Raw genomic sequence first — 20,350 nt, 5'->3', positions numbered from 1 at the left:
TTCTCCCTCTGACTTATTTTACTGCACATAATACCCTCAAGGACCATCCACGTTGTCACAAATGGCCAGATTTCATCATTTCTTATGGCTGAGTAGTATTCCATTGTGTATATATACGACATCTTCTTTATCCATTCATCCCTTGATGGGCACCTAGGTTGCTTCCAAGTCTTGGCTATTGTGAATAATTCTGCACTGAACATAGGGGTGCATGTATCTTTATGCCTTTGTGTTTTCAAGTTCTTTGGATAAATACCCAGCAGTGGAATAGCTGGATCATATGGTAGATCTATTCTTAATTTTCTGAGGATACTCCCTACTGCTTTCCATAGTGGCTGCACCAGTTTGCACTCCCACCAGCAGTGTACAAGGGTTCCCTTCTCTCCACATCCTCTCCAACGTTTGTTGTTTCCTGCCTTGTTAATTATAGAAATAGCAATTCTTTGCATGTTCTCCATGTGATGTTTCAGTCAAAGCTTTGGTAATATCCAAGGAGCTTTACTGGCTGTATAAAGTCAATCTTAGGTCTTTAAAATTGTTTGTAAATAAGGAATCTCAGATTAGACCTTTAAAGTCTCTTTAGGCTAAGAAGCTAAGCTCAGAACTTGTCCGATTGTGTCCTCTTACAAGGAAAACAGATTCCTATTGAACTTATGTAAATACATATATTTTCATGAAAAATAAGAACATTTCATAGTTTCTGAATTCCGGAGGGATCAGGTAGGGAGAAAAAGATAAGTATTTCAACCTTTGTTGCAAAGACATACTTTACCAAATTGCTGTAGAGAAATCACATCCCAAAGTGTCCTAAGCTGGAAGAAAGACATAAATTTATAGATTCAAGTATTTCATAGAACCCCAGCCAGGATAAATTTGAAGAAAACTTCCCTAAGCACATTATAGTCAAACTGCTAAAAACTAAAGATAAAGAGAACATCTTGGAAATAGACAGAGAAAACTGACATAATACTTAAAAACTGAACAATGATGCAAATGACAGCTGACTTCTTATTGGAAATAATAGAGACAGTAAACAGAGGAGCAACATCTTTAAATTGCTTAAGAAAAACAACTGTCAACACAGAATTCTATGTCCAGGGAAAATATCCTTCAGGAATATAAGCATATTCAGATAAAATAAGCGAAGAATTCATTGTCAACGGATACACACTGAAGAAACACTGATAATTTAACAAGCCTTCCCGGTGACTCTGATATATGTTAAGGTTTGAAAAGCACTGATATAAATGAGAATTTGGCATCACATACAAGGTTAACGTAGAAGATCTTTGCCATCCCCTTTGTCTCTCAGTTGTATGATTGCGTGATTTAATAATCTACAATAAGGAATTTTGACTGGCTGAGCTAGACCTCAGAGGCTGTTAGTGTGGACAGTATACTTTTGTGTACTATGGCACAAACAATGCTGATACAGGACTCCAGTGCAAAAGTGCAGCATAGTTTTGGAGAGAGTATTCTCCAGACCTCTCCCTGAAATCTAGCACAATAGTGGTACCCTGAGGATCACCAGCTTTGTTAGCATCAGGTTTCTGAATGCAACGTTACCTAGAGCGTAAAATAAAGCCGTGGAAGCCACAGTGATACTCCTTCAAGTAGCTTTGCAAGCATCGCTTGTCAGCAGGCGCAATCCAAAGCAGAGAGGGATGGTAGAGGCAAACACAGTACGGCCAACAGACTGGTTCATATGCACACATGAGGTACCCATTCAGGAATGATCAGAAATAGCTGCGAAGACTCTTCATTAGGAAGGTGTGCAGCGGAGGACTGTAAAACTCCCGCTTGAGGTAGTAGGAGGTTCAGGGTCACTTAAAATAAGGCAGTAGGGTAAATGAGTGCCTTCATTTGGTGTGGCCAAGTAACATTTGGGCTTCAAAGGTCTGTGTATGGCAAAGGACGGGTCAAGTGGTAGGAAAAAGATGGTGGAAAGAGGATGCAAAGGCTAACAATGTTACTTTCGAAAATAAACGCTGATATACTAACTGTTGGCTATAAGATTGTGCATTATGGGCAGAAGTGAATGTAAAGTTTTCAGTGTCAATGTGTTGAAGTTCTATGGCTTCACTCACTATGGTAGGATAAGGAAATAGGGACTTCCACTTGCAGTTCACTCAGGGGTGAGGGATGAGAGCTTAACTGGGAGGTGGGCTGTCATGATGGCAAGAGAAGAAGTGTGATGTTGTAGTTAGGATCTGGTTTAGGCGTTATACAGATCTGGGAGTAAATCTCAGACTACTGGTTTATCCTTCATGTGACCTTGAGTACTTTATTTATCCTCGTTGAATTTCACGTTCCTCTTCTGTCAAGTGGAGATAATAATGGTCTCTATCCATGGGATATGATTATTGCTGTTATTCTCTCCAACCAGTTTGACATTTGATTTTTCTAGAGGAAACTTAGGAAGGTGCTTAGTTTCTGATTTTCCCCTTCTGTATAAAACATTTTTGATAAATTCTGAGTTACAAAGAGATGATGGCTGGGGGGAACTTGGAATATTAGCCAGGAGAGGGTTCTGAGCACAAGAGATCTAGTGAAGGGAAGCAGTATGAGCACCAAGGGGTGTCATATTGCTTGTGATTCTGTGTGATCTTTCTTCTTTCATATTTACTTATCATAAGATTCATACCGTGTATGTTACATTTAAAGGAAAAACATACATTATTTTCCATGTTGATGTTTATACTAGTTGCCTGGATCATTTTTGCAACCCCTAAAGACTTTGTAAAGCTAAGAAGTGTTTGCTCACTCACTACGTTCGATTTGGGAGTGGTTTCATGAAAATCTATCTCCAGGCCAGAGTAAATCTATCTCCTTATAAAGAACTCGGATTGGGGATACAGCTAGTGCATGCTCAGGGGAATTCATCACTCCGCACAAAGATAAGTCCTGTCATGAGGGTCCTTCCTTCTGAATCCCCTGTGAAATTTTGCCATATGGCACAACCTTGAGTTTTTTTCTCTCTTCCGGCCCAAATGTATCATTTATTACTGTGTTTTTGACATCGCTTTTCCAACTCTATGCTTTCCACATTGGGATTTCAAAAATCGGTAATCCTTCCCTCCCTCTCCCCTTCCATCCATGCTCTCCTTCCTCTCTCCCTCCTTTCTTTTCTTCTTTTCTAACTTCCTTCTTTCCTTCCTTTCTTTCATCTTTGCAATTTTTCAGTAAATCACAAGCTTTCTATAAAGTTTAGGGAGTGATATGTGGAACATTCATGTACTCATCACCCAATTTAAGAAATAAAATAAAAATAAAGCTCCTTGTACACCATCTTCAATCCAGTTCCTCTTCTCTCCCTCCACCAGAATTTGCTGTTAATCATTCCAGTGCATGACGTTAGAATTTTATCACATGTGTAATGTAACCACATACATATAGGTGCTGTTTTGTAGGTTTTAAACCTTTACATGCATAGTTTCACATGACCTATATCCTGAACCTTCCTTTTTGTTGTTGCTGTTCAAAATTTGTTTTTGAGATGGTGCTTTCATTTTTTTTTGCTTCCCAGATAAAGGCATTTTAAAAACCACCACATACTTTCTTACTGTATGTAAAAGATGATACTTCAATGACCCAAATTAGAAATATGGGTCATTGCTAAATTATGTACATTTATCTTTATGTGGGGTATTGCATAACTTTTGCTTTCCTCTGTTACCTTGGACCAATAAAGATGTCATCCCAAGCTGAGAACAGGGTGGTCCAGCAAAGCTTATCTGCATCCCTGCTCATCTCTTTCTCAGGGGCCATGCAAACTTTCAACAATCTGTGAGGAACCCTAGGCAAGAAAAGCAGGACAACATCGCAGGGTCCTGGCTTGGAGTTAATCTCCAAAGCACCTTTTGTCTTTATGCAGGCCCTGGTTCCACTGTGTCTCCTTGGGAAAAACCCTCAAACTCTCTAGAGGTGCCCTCTCCCCACCGTCCCAGAATACTGCACTGTAGAATCTGTGTTGTCCCTTCTGACAAATGGTCCACGTCTCTCTTCACAAGTTCCTACACCGGGAAAAGCGGCATCCACTTAAATTGTCTCAGAACTCCCTAAACTATATAGGGAAATTTATCTTAAATAGAAGTTTTCCTGGTAAATGTGAGAACAAGAATCAGCCAGGTATACAAAGAAAAGTTGAAACTGTTTCTTTCTGCTTTCCTTCAGATCTCCTCTTCTTTTTAATACTCATCTCTTTCAAGTCAAGCCTTTCCACATCTCTCTCCCTCCTGGCTGCTCACCTTTCTAGGGCACCCTTGTTTTACTCTCTCTATTTTCTTTCGATGTGCCTTTCTGTTTTCCACTTATGTTCCTCATCCTAGTTCTACTCATTGGCAGAGCAATACAGTAATTAAAGGCATGAGCTCTAGAGTCAGGCCAGTGTTCAAATCCTGGCCCAGCCACTGATCATTAGTGTGATTTTTGGAAGATTATTTATACTCTCTCTGTCCCAATTTTTCTCACCTATAAAAATGGGACGATTTTAGTACCTTCCTCAGAGGTTATTATAGGAAGAGAAATAAGATCAATACTAAAAACCTTTCACATGTGCCTGACACACAGTCAACTCCTCAAAGCTATTAAATATCATCATCACGTTTTATTCCGTATTTCCATTCTCTTCTATCTCTTGTCAGCTAATTCTCACTTGTTTTTATTCACCTTATTTCCTCCGACTCCCTTGATTTCTATCCCAAGTGCGCTCAGGCCATCTTTCTCTAACAATGGGGGTCTAGAAATGAGACACAATCCAGACAAGAAACAGCAGCAGGTTATATACGTATAGTTACAAACCCACCAACATAGATAATAACGTAGAGACAGGCTTTGTGATTTGTACAAAGCACTAAAGTATGTTCCTTATCGTTCCATTATGATTCTGCTCCAAAGAATCATTTATTGTACCCTGAGGCACCCAGAGGAACAATGACTGCTCCGAGAATTTAAAAGAAGTCATGAATAAGCTAAATCACATGATCTCACATGAACACTATTGCCAGCTCAGACCTCAGTGTACTCGCAGTCCTCAGCCTCAGGATGGCCCTCAGCCAGGTCATCTAAACGTCCTGCGGAAGGTGAGAGAACACTTGGGGAAAAGGAGAAAGCGTGGTGGGGATTTTCTAAAGGCCAGGACCTGAGGCACCTGGTTCATGAAGGGTGACTGACGTCAACAACGGGACCTACCTTGTCAAGCTGCCCTTGTTCTCTTCTGCTCATCCACCCCAGGGAAAGGAAGGGGTGTCTGCTCTCTAGAGGGCAAGAAACCCTGTACAGATCCTCCCCAAATCCTGTCTGGGTGTAGCCTCAGTACAAAATGACAAGCAAAATTTGCCTGGTCCCGGCTGCATTAAAAATAGAAATATATGAGCCATACTTGTAACTTCCAATTTTCTAGTAGTTGTATTAAAGTAAAAACGTGAAATTAATTTTGAGAATTTTACTGAGCCCAAAATATTATCATTTCAACATATAATCAATGTAAAAACTATTAATGAGATATTTCACATTCTTGGGGTTTTTTTATACTAAGTCTCTGAAATATGGTGTGCGCTTTACACTTACAGTATACCTCCATTTGGACCAGCCACATTTCCAGTGCTTAATAGCCACATGTGGCTAGTGAATTGGTCACTGTAGCTTTCAACCAAGAAGCCTTCTACTGCGTGAAACCTGACCTGTGCCCTGACCCATATGAAGAGCAGGAACAGTGTGGTGTCTTTTCTTAGTTTCAGAGAAAAACATTTGCTCTGCAGATAAATAGGCCTTCATCAAGAGATGCAGAAGAGTGAGACTACACCCAGCTCAGACTCCCTCAGGTAGGTCTTTTCCTAGCTGAGTCGCTCCACTATCAACATGGAGTTCAGTAGTCAGACCCATCCGCTCAGAGTCCTCCAGGTCAACTGAACTGGGGAGTCTATTTACAGGAAACCATTCATTTGACTTCCACTGCTCTGATCTCATGTCCCTGAAAGGGTCTTTAATAGGAGAACACCCAGAGAAGCAGCCTCCCTAGAAGATAAAGGGTTTCAAGGAGGAGGGAGTAGTAAACTCTTGAATGCTGTTGATGGGTAAGAGAAGAATTGCGACTGGATCATTGTGGGAGTCAGAGATGACCCCAACCACACCCCAGCCTCGGGGGCAGATATGATCCACACTTGGCCACAGGCTGAGACAGCCATGTCCAGAGACCTAAGAGCCAAGGCAGGAGAGGGAGCTTAAAATGGGTTTTCAGGAGAGAAGAGCATGAGAATGGGATGAAGCAACTATGAGGAGGCAGTAGGTGTAGCAGGGAGTGATGAGGGGAATCAGGCCAGGGCCTTCAGGGCCCTGAACACCAGCTGAAGAACCTCACATACTCAGGAAAAGGGGACATTGGAGGTTTTTGAGAAAGGAAGGAGCCTCTAAGAAGATGTGTGCAGTGGCCAGGAGGAGGGAAATGGGAGAGTAGGCTCTGGCCACCCATGGCCTGAACTCACCCTCAGCATCCTGGGCAGCCTCTTGGCTTGCAGGCTTCCTCCTTTCCCAGGAAAGATGCAAAGCCCTGTGGGGGTCAGATGCAGGGCACAGTCTTACGGTTGTCACAGCCAGTCTTTCTCCCAGTGTGTCACCTTCACTGGGATGCAGCTGCTTGGCTACCAATGAGAAGTACAGGGCTTCCAGCAGGACCTGGGGAAGGGGATGACATCAGAGAAGGTCAGAGCCAGAGGCTGGGCAACCTGGATCCCCTCTCACACCCTACTCACCTTGAGAGGTTCCCAGGAGAGGAACGAGGCCAGGAAACCACTTGAAAGGAGACACGTGATACTTGGACTATTGTCCAAGACTCATCCCCAGAGCCACCAGAAGCAGGCTGAGCCCCCAGGGCCAGGTGGGCACATGGGGCTGGTGGAGGTGCTCCTGCAGACCATCCATCAGGCCTGGGGAGGCAGAGACTGTCTGTCAGTGTCCTAAACTCTGCCCGTATGTGTCCAATGGTTCTGATAGTCACTGCCACCTCTGATTCATACTGGGGGCCTATAATGACAACAAAATGGGCAACCGTCCACCCAGAGCAACATGGAGAAGAGCAAAGACACAACCAGGCGGCTCTTCCACCCCCCCATGGCATCCAGCCTTCTGTGCTCTAAGCTGCCATTTCCCCAGACTCCTAGGACCCGCTGTGTTTTCTGACTCCCAGGAACTGCTCAATATTTCTCATCTGCTGTTGGGACTCTTCCTTGTTTCCTGCAATTGCTATTAATTTATTCTTTGAAAATATTATTTCTGTCATTTCTTTGGCTTGGTTGGGAGGGAGGTAAAAGCAAGGAAGAAGTAGCGGAGGAGCACTATTATTTATCGTACTTGCGGCAGGGAAGACATCCTGACTACAGGCAGCCTAACACAAAGGAGAGGTTTGAGTATATTAGCTAAAGCGATAAAAAAAACAACAGAAGCACTAAAAGTTATAATATAAGGAAAAAATTTCACGGTGGAGTAGAGAAGCTGTCAGTGATTTGGATTCCTCATCTTTCCCAATGGTGACTCAACGGAGTCTGTCTAAGGTCAGTATAATCAATAAGCAGAAGCATAAACTTGAACTAATGGGATAACCGCTGAATGACCTAAAACAGAAATGATTAATTCTCTGGAGGGAATGGGTAGGGCAATGCACTTTCCGTGTAAGACCATTCTACTATACTTAAGCTTGCTTTTAACATGCCTACATGTTATTTTTTATTTAAAAATAAAAAATAGGATTTGTGGCATTTATTTTTGTCACAGATTCATAAAGCCTGGACATATGATTATAGGTACCTATAATCATAGCAGTTTCACTGAAAATTCTACCAGATTTACCGCCCTTGTTATGGATTTCAACTGACCTAGAATAAAGTAGCGATAATGGATGTGACTTCATTCATTTCTCTGGGCCACAGGAATTCTGCACCCTCACGTTCTTTTTCACTTTTTATTTTGAACATTTTCAAACATTTGTATAAGTAGGTGGAAAGATATTTGAGGAGTCATTACATCTTTCCAGTCATCCAGTTTTGACAATGATTAACATATTTTACTGTATTTTTTCCATCTATTTTATTTTGGCCAAAGTATTTTAAAATAAACATCAGACTAATGACATTATACTTCCAAATGCATAGGTGTGCCTCTTTTTTTAAAAAAAAAGTGATATTTCTTATGTAAAGACAGTGCTGTTATCATTCCGGACAAGATCTACAGTAAAGGTTTAATTTCATATTCAAAATTCCCCAATTGTCCCCAAAACATCTTTTACAATATAAAGGATAATACTGAAGAGGAGAAAAAAAAATGGGGGCCAATAAATCATCACACATTTCAATTATTGGATGTTATGCCTCTTAAGTCTCTCTTTTTTAAAAAACAGCTTTATAGAGGTACAACTGATGTACAAAAAACTGCACATATTTATCGTATACAGTTTGATGAGTTTGGACGTATGCATACACCTGTGAAACCATCACCACAATCAAGGGAATAAACATATCCACCATGTCCAAAAGTTTCCTGGTGCCCTTTTATTTTTGTTTTTGTTTAGTTGTGGGTTTTTTTGTGGTAAGGACACTCAGCATGACATCTAGTCTCAACAATTTTTTAAGTGCACAATACAGCAGTAACTGCAGGCATGATGTTGTACAGAAGTTCTCTAGAAATTATTCACCTAGCATTACTGAAACTTTCTACCCACTGAACAACAACTCCCCCACCCCCCCACCGCCAGCCCCTGGCAGCCACCATTCTACTTCTCAAATCTCTTTTAATCTAGAATAGCCATTTCCCAACTCCCTTTATTTTCTTGATGTTGACTTGAAAAAATGGGGCAGTTGTTCTGCAGAATATCGCATCTTCTGGATTTTTCTCATTGCTTCCTCATGGTGTTAAATTTGTTTCTTTTCTCTAGGTTTTCTGTAAATTAGAAATTAGACCTGAAGACTCTTTTGGATTCTGGCTCAACATTTTGGACAAAATACTTCCTATTGCATCACATGAGAAGGCACGCAGTGGTGGATTGTCCCAATTTCATTGATGCTAAGTGGGTTTAGGTGGTGGCAGGCTGACATCCCCATTGTATAGATAACCATTTCCTCTTACAGCCAGGAAGTAATCTGTGGTGATATTTGGGCACCTTGTGAATATCTGTGTTTACTTTAGCGTCTATTAGTGATTATTATCTATATAGATAAATTCATTAGGAATTTTAAAACTGGCGATTTTCTAGTTCTTCCCACCTTTATTAGCTGGAACAATTCTGTTAAGAAGAGTTTACCTTCATCCGTTCAAGCTCTTTGGTTCCCCTGAAATACATTCACATAGGAAAATCAAGATGAATGCTAATTCTTTTGCTTTAATTATCCATTTTTAGAGTAATGTATTTCTGTACTAGCTACCTCCAGTGATAATAAATGAGATTTCTTCTCTCTCTGATAAACTCAAATAATTTTATATATTCAATGTGTTTCAAAACAATGGCAATCATTCTTTCCAGTGCTCAAATTGCTCCATTTTGACCAGTGAGAGCCCACTTGATTTCCTTTTCAGACCCCTAAATCTAAGAAGACCTCAGCCTTTATCACACAATCTCTGTTTATAAAAAAGAGTTAAGCATTGATGAAATAGATGCTCAACATCACTAATCATCAGGGAAATGCAAATGAAAACCACAGTGAGATATCACCTCACACCAGTTAGAACTGCTATTGTCAAAAAGACAAAAAAAAAAGACAAGCGTTGGTGAGGATGTGGAGAAAAGGGAACCCTCGTGCACTGTCGATGGGAAGGTAAGTTGGTGCAGCCTCTATGGAAAACAGTGTGAAGTTTCCTCAAAAAGTGAAAGATTTTTTTAAAAAGAGCTACCATATGATCTAGCAAGTCCACTTCTGGATATTTATCTGAAGAAAACAAAAACTCTAACTTGAAAAGACACATGCACCTCCATGTTTATTGCAGCATTATTTATAATAGGCAAGATATGGAAACAACCTAAGTGTCCATAGTCAAATAAATGGATAATGAAAATACACACACACATATATATACACACACACACAATGGAGTATCATTCCATTCCATATATATACACACACAATGGAATATTATTCCAGCATAAAAAGAATGAAATCTTGCCATTTTTACAACATGGATGGATCTTGAGGGCATTTTGCTAAGTGAAATAAGTCAGACAGGGAGAAAGAAATACCATATGATATCACTTATATGTGGAATCTGAAAACAAAAACCTTGTAGATACAGAAAAGAGATTGGTGGTTGCCAGAGGTGGGGGCGCAAAATGGGTGAAGTGGGTCAAATGGTACAAAGTTCCAGTTATAAAATAAACCCTGAGGACGTAATGTACAGCATGGTGACTATAGTCAATAATACTGTATTTCACGTTTGAAAGTTGCTAAGAGAGTAAATCTTAAAAGCTCTCATCATGAGAAAAAAAATTTTCCGTAACTATGTATGGTGACAGATGTTAACTATGTTAACTATGGTGACAGACGTTGCGGTGAACACTTTGCAATACATACAAAAATCGAATCATTCTGTTGTACATCTGAAACTAACATAATGTTGTACGTCAATTACACCTCAATAAAAAAAAAAAAAGAAGGGCCAGCCGGGCAGTAACCAGATGTACCAGTCTGCAGGGACTCTAAGCCAAAAGTCATCAAATTTTTCTGTAAAGGGCCAGATGGTAAATATCTTAGGGTCATTTACTTTTTTTTTTTGACGTATATTCTTCTTTGTTTTATTTTTACAAACCTTTAAAAAGGGAGAAATCATTCTTAGTTCACGGGCTGTATAAAAACAGGCTGCCGGCTGGGTTTGGCTGGCAGCCATTAGTCTGCTGACTCCTGCTATAAACTAGGAGCAGATACATAGAGAGGCAGAACTTATTTCTTTATTTCAATTATTTTTAGCAAAAGTGCTCTTTGTTCTTGGAAGGAATACTTTCATCAGCTGTTTGGAGTGTGGAATGCTGAAATGCCACCTGCCTGTCCCCTAAAGGACATAACCAAATGACAATGGCCTGATACCAGCCTGCCTTCTGAGTAGAGCAGGTCTTTTTAATCTCAGAGCTTTTATCCGGCTTAGTGAGATATGCAGTCTTGGGGTCAGAGCTGAGTTGCTCAGGACAATAGGGGTGGCACTGAGTTTTCTCTGCTTTACCACCAGACGGTCCTCAACTTGCCTTCTCAATATATGCTGATGAAATACTTGAAAAGTACCACACGATTATTTTTATACCCAGGTGCCACCTTGCAGGAAGGACATATCTTATATCTGAGATCCAGATAATTACAACAGAGATGAGTAAAGGATACAAGAAACATACCTACCTATATTCTAGAGCATTTTTATTTCATCCCTCATCAGGCCTCCTCTATCCCCGGGGTAAATAATGTGTGGAAAATGGAGTGATCTTCCACACGCATCAGAATCTTTTTTTTTCATAAGGTCAAGTAGAGGAGGAGGCATAGAGACAGTTTTGCTGGATCTAGAGTAGGTGAGGATAGAGACAAGAGGCCTGGTGGCGCGGGCTCACTGAGGCTGCTTTTCCTTGTCCAACATGCTGACCAAGCTTCCACAAGGATCATGACTTACCTGTCTTGGGAGCTGCTTCCCTCAGCACCCCGTGGTGAAGACTCAGCCAGGCAACAGGTTTAGATGAGAACCAAGGAGGGCTATGGAAGGGCCAAATGGATACGCATAAGCTGTTCGACCTCGGGGAATATAGTGGAGAGAGAATACCTTAGGGTGCAATTTCTAAGTCGATCCTATTGCCAGATGCCTGGATGGATGTATTAGAATGACGTTGGAAGACAGTAAAAAAATACAGATTCCTGGGCATCACCCAGGAAATCTTATTTGGCTGGTCAGAAGTTAGGTGTGACAATTCCCATTTTTAAAAAGCTTCCCAGGTAGTTGTGGTTCCCAGGCTCCTGGGAGAAGCTGATTCTGAAAATGTCCTTATAAGAGAAAGCATTAGTTCTGAGTGTGGCCTGCATGGTTTACCAAGGGGCCAGGAGGTATTTTGGTAGTTCTCAAAGGAAAACACTTAAACATTTTGTTTACCTATAGTTCATAAATTTGAAATGAAATGCATTGCTTCCCACCCTTCCTTAGGATAGTGTGAAATGGATTTCTATCACCTCTAAAAAAAAAAAAAGCCTTATCTAATGCAGAGAAGTAAAACCATTGAGAGCCAAAATTATGATTTCCCCAAAATTTCTCTATATTCTTAATAAGAATTGCTTTCTCAAAAGCGGTTCATGAATCATAAGGTCTGTTCAGACAGCTAATCTTGACTAGTATTCAGTTAACGTGGAATAGTATGGTCTTCAGGAACATATTTTTACATAATTACAGGGTTTTGTTTGTATGTGTTAAATTTATATTTTTTTGGTTTCTATTATGTAATCTTATATCCTCACTACGAACTAAATAAATCAAAGGCTTACAAGTGGATTATTGAAAGTAAATGTAGTGATAAAATTAGTAACATAAATACTTCAACTCAAAATAATTTTTAAAAGTGAAGAATTTCTTCTCAAATATCTGTGAATGTGATGATTTTATACAATTAAGTAAAAAATAAAGTGTAAAAAAGAAATACAACCACAAACTTCTGATAATTGAATTTTATGGAATCAGTAATCTGTTTGCCCCTTGGGTATTATTTTTTATGAGACTTTGTCAAATATATCTGCCGTGGAAGAAAAATATTTTGTCTATATTCTTTCCTTCACTCCTGGCAATAGAATTTGGCCAGAGGCATGGGTATAGGGTCTAGGCTCGATAATCAAAATCATCTATCCCCTTGGCCACTGTCATTGGTTCCAACATGGACATGTGACCCAAACTGGGACAACCAGAGTTTTCTCTGTGTTTTTTTATCTATATATAGGCACTGGAAGAGGATTCTATTCCTCTGGGATCACAAATCACAAGGATCACGCAACCTTTCAGCTGTCCCCTTCAGCTGAAAATATCCTGCCTGAAAATGAAGCCATCAGAGAAACATGGAGCCAAGTGGCGGCAAGGGAGAGACAGAAGTCTAACAATGTCCTTTAGGCGTCTGGATATAACATCCCTCAGTTTTTCTGCCCTCTCTGCACTTTTCAGTTATGAGTCAATACGTTCCTGTCCCCTTCTTCTTAGCTTGGTTTGAGGTGGTTTTCTATTGCTGGTAAAAAGTCCTATCTAACACAGTGTTAAGCCATCAAAGATTTAATATTAATTGTCAGGCAAATCACAGTCACCTCTCTGCTAGAGCAATCTGCTTTTCTCCAGAGCAAGAACAAAATATTGCCATTCAGTACAAACTTGATAAATTCTATCAATAAAGTCAAAGGAAAGAGCAAAATTACCAAGATATCATTTAGAGTTGCACTCCTGATAATGAAAAAAGGTCCAAGTCAAACTGCTAATGAGAAGTTTATAAAGCCAACCATGAGTTACTGACAAATATGGTTAACGCTAAATCGGAAGGAACAGTTGTTGGCAAAATTCCTTTATCAAATAGTGCTCTGTACAAACAAAATGTCAACAGCATATAATGTGAATTGAAAGGTGTGTACTGGATGCAGTTTGCTGTAGAGTAGGTTGAAATGATTGACAAGTAGAGTATGAATAAGCAGCATTTATAGGAGAGTGAAGCGCTTGCTTTTTTTGCTCCTGGTTGTCATTGAAAACTCATGCTGTAGATGAGGAATTTTCATGTACATTGTCTTGTGAGCTCTGGTATGGTACGGAAAAGAGCACGGGTTATTCCTACTCGAGCAGAAGCTATGTGTGCAGCAAGACACAGCTGAAGCCAATTCACATGCTGCTTTATCAACAGAAAACAGGGTTTTTTTTTTTAACAGTGTGCCACCTAATGTTGATTCCTTATGGAAGAAAATAAAGAATTCAAGCTATTAACAGATACTGAGCAACTGAGACCATTTCATTTTAGAATTTTGGGCAAAGAAATGACATGCTATCGATTGCCACATTGAAGTTTATTTGCTACGAAGGGAAAAGAACATATATCAGGTTGTGTGTGTGTATGGTAAAAAACACATTAAATTTACCATCTTAACCATTTTTAAAAGCACAGTTCAGTGGCACTGAGTATATTCACACTGTTGTGCAACAGATCTCTAGAACTTTCGTCTTGCAACACTGAGACTCTATATCAACCAAACGTTAACTCTCCCTCCCCTCAGCCCTGGATAGCCACCTTTCTACTTTTTGTTTCTTTGATTTTGACTACTTTAGATACTTGTATATGAGTGGAATCATATAGTATTTGTCTTTTTCTGACTGGCTTATTTCATTTAGTGTAATGTCCTTGAGGTTCATCCATGTTGTAACATGTGACAGGATTTCCTTATTTTTAAAGGCTACATGATATTCCATTGTATGTATAAACCACATTTTTATTTATTTGTTGATTTGCTGATGGACATTTGGGTTGTTTCCATATCTTGACTATTGTGGATAATGCTGCAATAAACATGGGAATGCAGACATCTCTTCGAGATCCTGATTTTGGTTCTTTTGGATGTATACCCAGGAGCAGGATTATTGGGTCATATGGTAATTCTATTTTTAATTTTTTAAGGAACCCTCATACTGTTTTCCATAATAGCTGCACCGTTTTACATTCCCCCCAACAGTGCACAAGGATTCCAACTTCTCTGTATCCTTACCAACACTTGTTGTTTTCTGTTCTTTTGATAGTGGCCATCCTGATGAGTGTGAGGTGATATCTCACTGTGGTTTTAATTTGCGTTTCCCTAATGATTAGTGATGTTGAGCATCTTTTCATGTGATTATTAGCCATTTGTATATCTTCTGTGGAGAAATGTCTATTCAAGTTCTTTGCCCATTTTTTAATCAGATTATTTGTTTTGTTGCTGTTGTTGTTGAGTTGCAGTAGTTCCTTATATATTCTGGACTATTAACTCCTTATCAGATATATGATTTGCAATTACTTTCTCCCGTTCTGTAGGTTCTCTTTTCACTCTGTTGATTCCTTTGACGTAGAACTTTTAAAGTTTGGTGTTGTCCCATTTATCTATTTTTTATTTTGTTGCCTATGCTTTTGGTGTCATATTGAAGAAATAATTGCCAAATCTAATGTCCTGAAGCTTTTCTCCTATATTTCCTTCTAGGAGTTTAATAGTTCTGATACTGACCCTGATATCAGTTTCCCTACATCAAACCCAGCATATATGGGATTAAAACCAAAACACTCATTCCCTGCTTGATCCCTGGCTTCCTGGCTCCAGAATCCACTATCCTCCATGGAGACAGACACCGCCAAGGACGAGCACCTGGATTCACTATCTCCTCCCCGCAAAGAGATACAGGCTGGTGGGAAAGCTGCTGACCAGCAAGGTCATGGGCTCCCTCCTCTCTGCAAGTAGTCTCAAGGCCAAAGACAGGCTGGTGGGAAAGCTCCGACCAGCAAGGCCATGTGCTCCCCCTCCCCTACCTAAAACCCCAAATTAAAACCCTTCCTTTTAGCTTTTTGGGGAGTTTGGGATTTCAGCCTTAGCTTCCCTCTTTCCTTGCTCATCACTGTGCAATAATAAAATTCCTGCTTTCTTCCACTACACCCGGTGTCAGAGGTTGGCTTGCTGTGCAACAGGTGAGCGAACTCACTTCAGGTTCAACATCAGTTTTAGGTATCATGTTCAGGTCTTTAATCCATTTTGAGTTAATTTTTGTATACGGTGTAAGGTGGGGTCCAACTTCCTTCTTTTGCATGTGGATATTCAGTTTTCCAAGCATTATTTGCTGAAGAGACTGCACTTTCTTTTTTGTGTAGGCCTGGCATCCTTGTGGAAAATCATTTGGCCATATATGCGAAGCGGTATTTCTGGGCTCTCTATCCTGTTTCATTCATCTATATATCTACCTTTATGCCAGTACCACACCATCTTAATTACTGCTGCTTTCTAGTATCATTTTGAAACCAGGCAGTCTAAGTCCTCCAACTTTGTTCTTCTTTTTCAAGATTATTTTGGCTATTCGAGGCCCCTTGAAATTCCATATAAATTTTAGAATATTTTTCTTTTTCTGCAAAAAAAAAAAAACACCATTGGAATTTTGATAAGGTTTGCATTGAATCTGTAGACGGCTTTGGGTAGTATGGACATTTTAACAATATTAAGTCTTCCAATACACAAGCATACAATGTCTTTTCATTTATTTCTATCTTCTTTGATTTCTTTCAGCAATGTTTTATATTTTTCAGTGTAGAAGTCTTTCACCTCCTTGGTTAAGTTTATTCCAAACTATCTTATCCTTTTTGACGCTACAGTAAATGGGATTATTTTCTTCATTTCATTTTCAGATTGGTCATTGTTAGGTATAGAAACACAACTGATTTCTGAGTGTTGGTTTCATGTCCTGCAACTTTGCTAAATTTGTTTATTAGTTCTAACAGTTTTTTTGTGGAATCTTCAGGATTTTCTATATATAGGATCATGTCATCTGTAAACAGAGACAATTTTACTTCTTTGAAAATTGGTTTTCCCCTTATTGCTTTTTCTTCTCTAATTACTCTGGCTAGAACTTCCAGTACTATGTTGAATAGTAGTGGCGAGAGAGCTACAAGTCTTTTCCTTATTCCTGATCTTAGAGGAAAAGCTCTCAGTCTTTCCCTGTTGACTATGATGTTAGCTGTGGGCTTTTTATGTATGGCTTTTATTATGTTGAGGCAGTTTTCTACTATTCCTAGTTTTTTGAGTTTTTATCATGATAGGGTATTGAATTTTTGTCAAATGTTTTTTCTGCATTGAGATGATCGTGTGGTTTTTGTCCTTCACTTTGCCAATGTGGTACATCACATAGATTGATTTTTCATATGTTGAAGTATCTTTGTTTCCAGATAGAAATCCCACTTGGTCATGATGTGTGATCCTTGTAATGTGCTATTGCATTCAGTTTTCTGGTATTCTCTTTAGGAATTTTGCATCAATATTCATCAGGAATATTAGCCCGTAGTCTTCCTTTTTTGTTGTGTCTTTGTCTGATTTTGGTGTTGGAGTAATGCTGGCCTCACAGAATGAGTTAGGGAGTCCTCCCTCCTCTTATATCCTTTGGAAGAGCTTGAGAAAAATTGATGTTAATTCTTCTCTAAATGTTTGGTAAAATTCTCCAGTGAAGCCACCTGGTCCTCAGCCTGTCTTTGTTGGGAAATTTTTCTTATTACTGCTTCAATGTCCCCATTGTATTAAATGTAGTTATAGGTCTATTCAGATTTATTATTTCTTCAGGAGTCAGTCTTGGTAGGTGGTATGTTTCTAGGATTTTATCCATTTCTTACAGGTTGTCCAATTTGTTGGCATATAATTGTTCATAAACTTCCCTCTTAATACTGCTTTCACAGCAGCCCAGAAGTTTTGATATATTGTGTTTTCATTTTCATTTGTCTCCTAATATTTTCTAAATTCCCTTGTGATTTCTTCTTTGACTCATTGATTGTTTAAGGGCGCATTGTTTAATTTCCTTATATTTGTGACTTTTTCTATTTTCCTTCAGCTAATGAGTTCTAGTTTCATTCCATTGTGTATACATGAGGTTTTGAAAGAGGCTTGTAATACTAGTAAAGAACACTTTTACCATGTTAAATGGCTTGTTCAAGTCTTGTATATTAGCAATATAGTCAATATCTGCAATAACGTGAAGCTATCACTTCAAAGGCCAAAAACATTATGAAATATGTTGATACTGGAATTTCTTAAAAAGACTGAATCAGAAGTAAATGGCTTAGAAGTCAAAAGTTTGACACTTAGCAACATTTGATGACTTTTTCATTCATCATAAAAATTTATAGAATACCGTTGACTTACTTTTTAACATAAATTCAAATGTTATAGTGAAACTTTAAAAAACACTCCCCAGAGACAAATGCAAGCAAATATTGTGCTGTCATTACAGTGCTTCTAGACACATGTGGCTATTGAACACATGAAATGTGATTACCGCAACCAAGGAACTGATTTTTAATTCAATTTTAATTTAAACAGCTGCGCGTGACCCATGGCTATTGTACAGTGGAGCTCTAGAACAAGAGAAGTAATAGACCCTCGTTATTCTATCCTGATTGGTCACCTTTAAATTAGGGCATTCAATTTGTTGAGGTGCAAGATTGAGTGGAAGGCGTATTGTAGAGTGATGTAGACAAACTCCAGTGCATTCAGAGAAGAGTAATGGTGAGAAGACAAGAAACTTCATCATATTAGAACTAGGTTAAAGGAAGTTGAGGTGCCCGTGGTGGGAAAATAATAACTCATGTACACATTTAAAAGTACAATGGTTGGCCAAATAATTAGATTTATTTAGAAAAATTTTAATAGGAAGAGTTAGAACTAATGCATAGCTTGATTCAAAGAAGAGACTTCTAATGTGTGTTCCCTTATTTAGAGGAGCCCAGTCCTGAGCTGTGTGACTTGGCCTTTGCAGTGATGTTATAGTGTTATAATTTTACTTCCTCTCACTAGAAATATTCCCTATGAGGGAATCATCCCTGAATTCGGAATCAGCCCTGAATAACAACATTTCCATTCTTGACACCTCAAGCATTTTAATGGGAAGAGTGGATACTTCTATGCTGAAAGGGAGATTTAGAGATAAAGCTTATAAAGTCGTTTGAGGTCCTCTGGAAGGGATCTCACTGCATCTATTAGGGTCAGCAAGAATCAGGGTTTCAGGGTCTATACATTGACATAATTCTTAGCTGGTTTCTCTCAGTGAGCATGTGGGTTTTGGATTGTGAACCCTGATTCTTACCGAAATCTAGAGAACAATTGGTTACCAAATTCTAAATAATTTTCTTAAGTAAGAAGACTGACATTATGAGTCCACTAAGCTTTCTTCTACAGATCACATTTTCCCTAAACTTGAATCATTTAGATTACTCCTTTCCGGGCCATACATTTCTTAAAATTAAACTATGAGTGGTGATGTTTTACTATTCTGCCATCATACTCAGCACTAGAGATATTCCTCCAAATTTGGTTTGCTCTTCATAGCAGCATTATTCACAATAGGCAAAAGGTAGAAACAACCCAAGTGTCAACCAATGGATGAATGGACAAACAAAATGTGGTATATGCATACAGTGAAATACTATTCAGCCTTAAAAAGAAAGGAAATTATGACACATGCTACAACATGGATGAAACTTAAAGCATTATGCTAAGTGAAGTAAGCCAACACAAAGGACAAATACTGTATAATTCCAAGTATTTGAGCTACCCAGAATAGTTTAATTCATACAGACAAAAAGTAGAATGGTGGTTGCCAGGGCCTGGGGGCAAAGGAGAATGAGGAGTTATTTTTTAACGAATACAGAGTTTCTGTTTGGGATGATGAAAAAGTCCTGGGGCTAGATCATGATGATGGTTGCGCAATATTGTGAATATCCACTGAATTGTACGTTTAAGAATGGTTTAAATGGTAACTTTTATGTTATGCATATTTTACTACAATATGAAAACTTTTTTAAAAATTTCATTTCCTCCTACCTTGGATTGCAATAAACTATCCTTGCAGTATAAGTGAGGTCATCTATAGAGAATGGCTAGTACTGTTTTTGCTGTATTTTTCCTCTAGCAAGTATAGTTTAAGAACATGTTAATCTGATTTCCAATCACATAATCAGGTGGATGGGCATTATTAGTGCCATATGCAATAGTCATATCCCAGGCATCAATAATACCCACATTGAGATCCACAAAAATGTCCCTCATGATAAGATTCTGAATGTAGCCATGAAAGTCACTAAACATCTCTGCATTTAGATATATCCCCCTGGTGTTTTCAGTTTTGGGGATCACCTTGGTCTCTGGGCTTTGCAAGAACAGACGTTCAATGGCCTTTTGAATATTGATGGCCCTACGGATGAAAATGTGGATGGGAAAGGGTCTGAAGTGCTAGCCGAGGGTAATGACAATGGCTGTGTAACTGTCTCCTGCTACCCGGTCAATTTCCCGTGGAATATAGTTTTCATCTTTCACCGAGAACAGATTTTTGGTAATAAATGGATGACCATGTTTTTTCCACTAAAGGAAAATGTGTCTTTCAGTATCCAGAAGCATGTAGGTTTTAAAGATCCCGGTTCCATGATGATCAAAATATTTTAAGGCTGATGGAAAACAAATCAATAAGTCTTTTAATTAAAGGAAAATAATGATGTAATTTTAAAATGCACATATTTAAAAAATTCTAACCAAAATCACTTCTAACTATAGTAGCATTGCTGCCTATCGGGGCAAGAGAATTTTACCAGATGCATTAAGATCTTAATAATATTTTGAACTTTCTA

The 20,350-nt window shown here is 38.9% G+C and overlaps 1 protein-coding gene across 1 annotated transcript in view; it reads right to left on the bottom strand.

The window, feature by feature from the left end:
• Window positions 1-513: 513 nt before the first annotated feature.
• The window catches only part of LOC103564111 (NXPE family member 2), a 41,819-nt gene continuing 21,982 nt past the window's right edge, over window positions 514-20,350 (bottom strand). Inside the window, 1 exon segment of the mRNA XM_070623186.1 lies at window positions 514-20,170. Within this exon segment, the coding sequence (XP_070479287.1) occupies window positions 19,635-20,170 (536 nt within the window). The 3' untranslated portion in view covers window positions 514-19,634.

This window comes from Equus przewalskii, chromosome 6, assembly GCF_037783145.1.
Source record: "Equus przewalskii isolate Varuska chromosome 6, EquPr2, whole genome shotgun sequence".
Lineage (NCBI taxonomy): Eukaryota > Metazoa > Chordata > Mammalia > Perissodactyla > Equidae > Equus > Equus przewalskii.
Note: the sequence above shows the minus strand (reverse complement) of the source record. Positions and strands in the feature narration are given on the sequence as shown.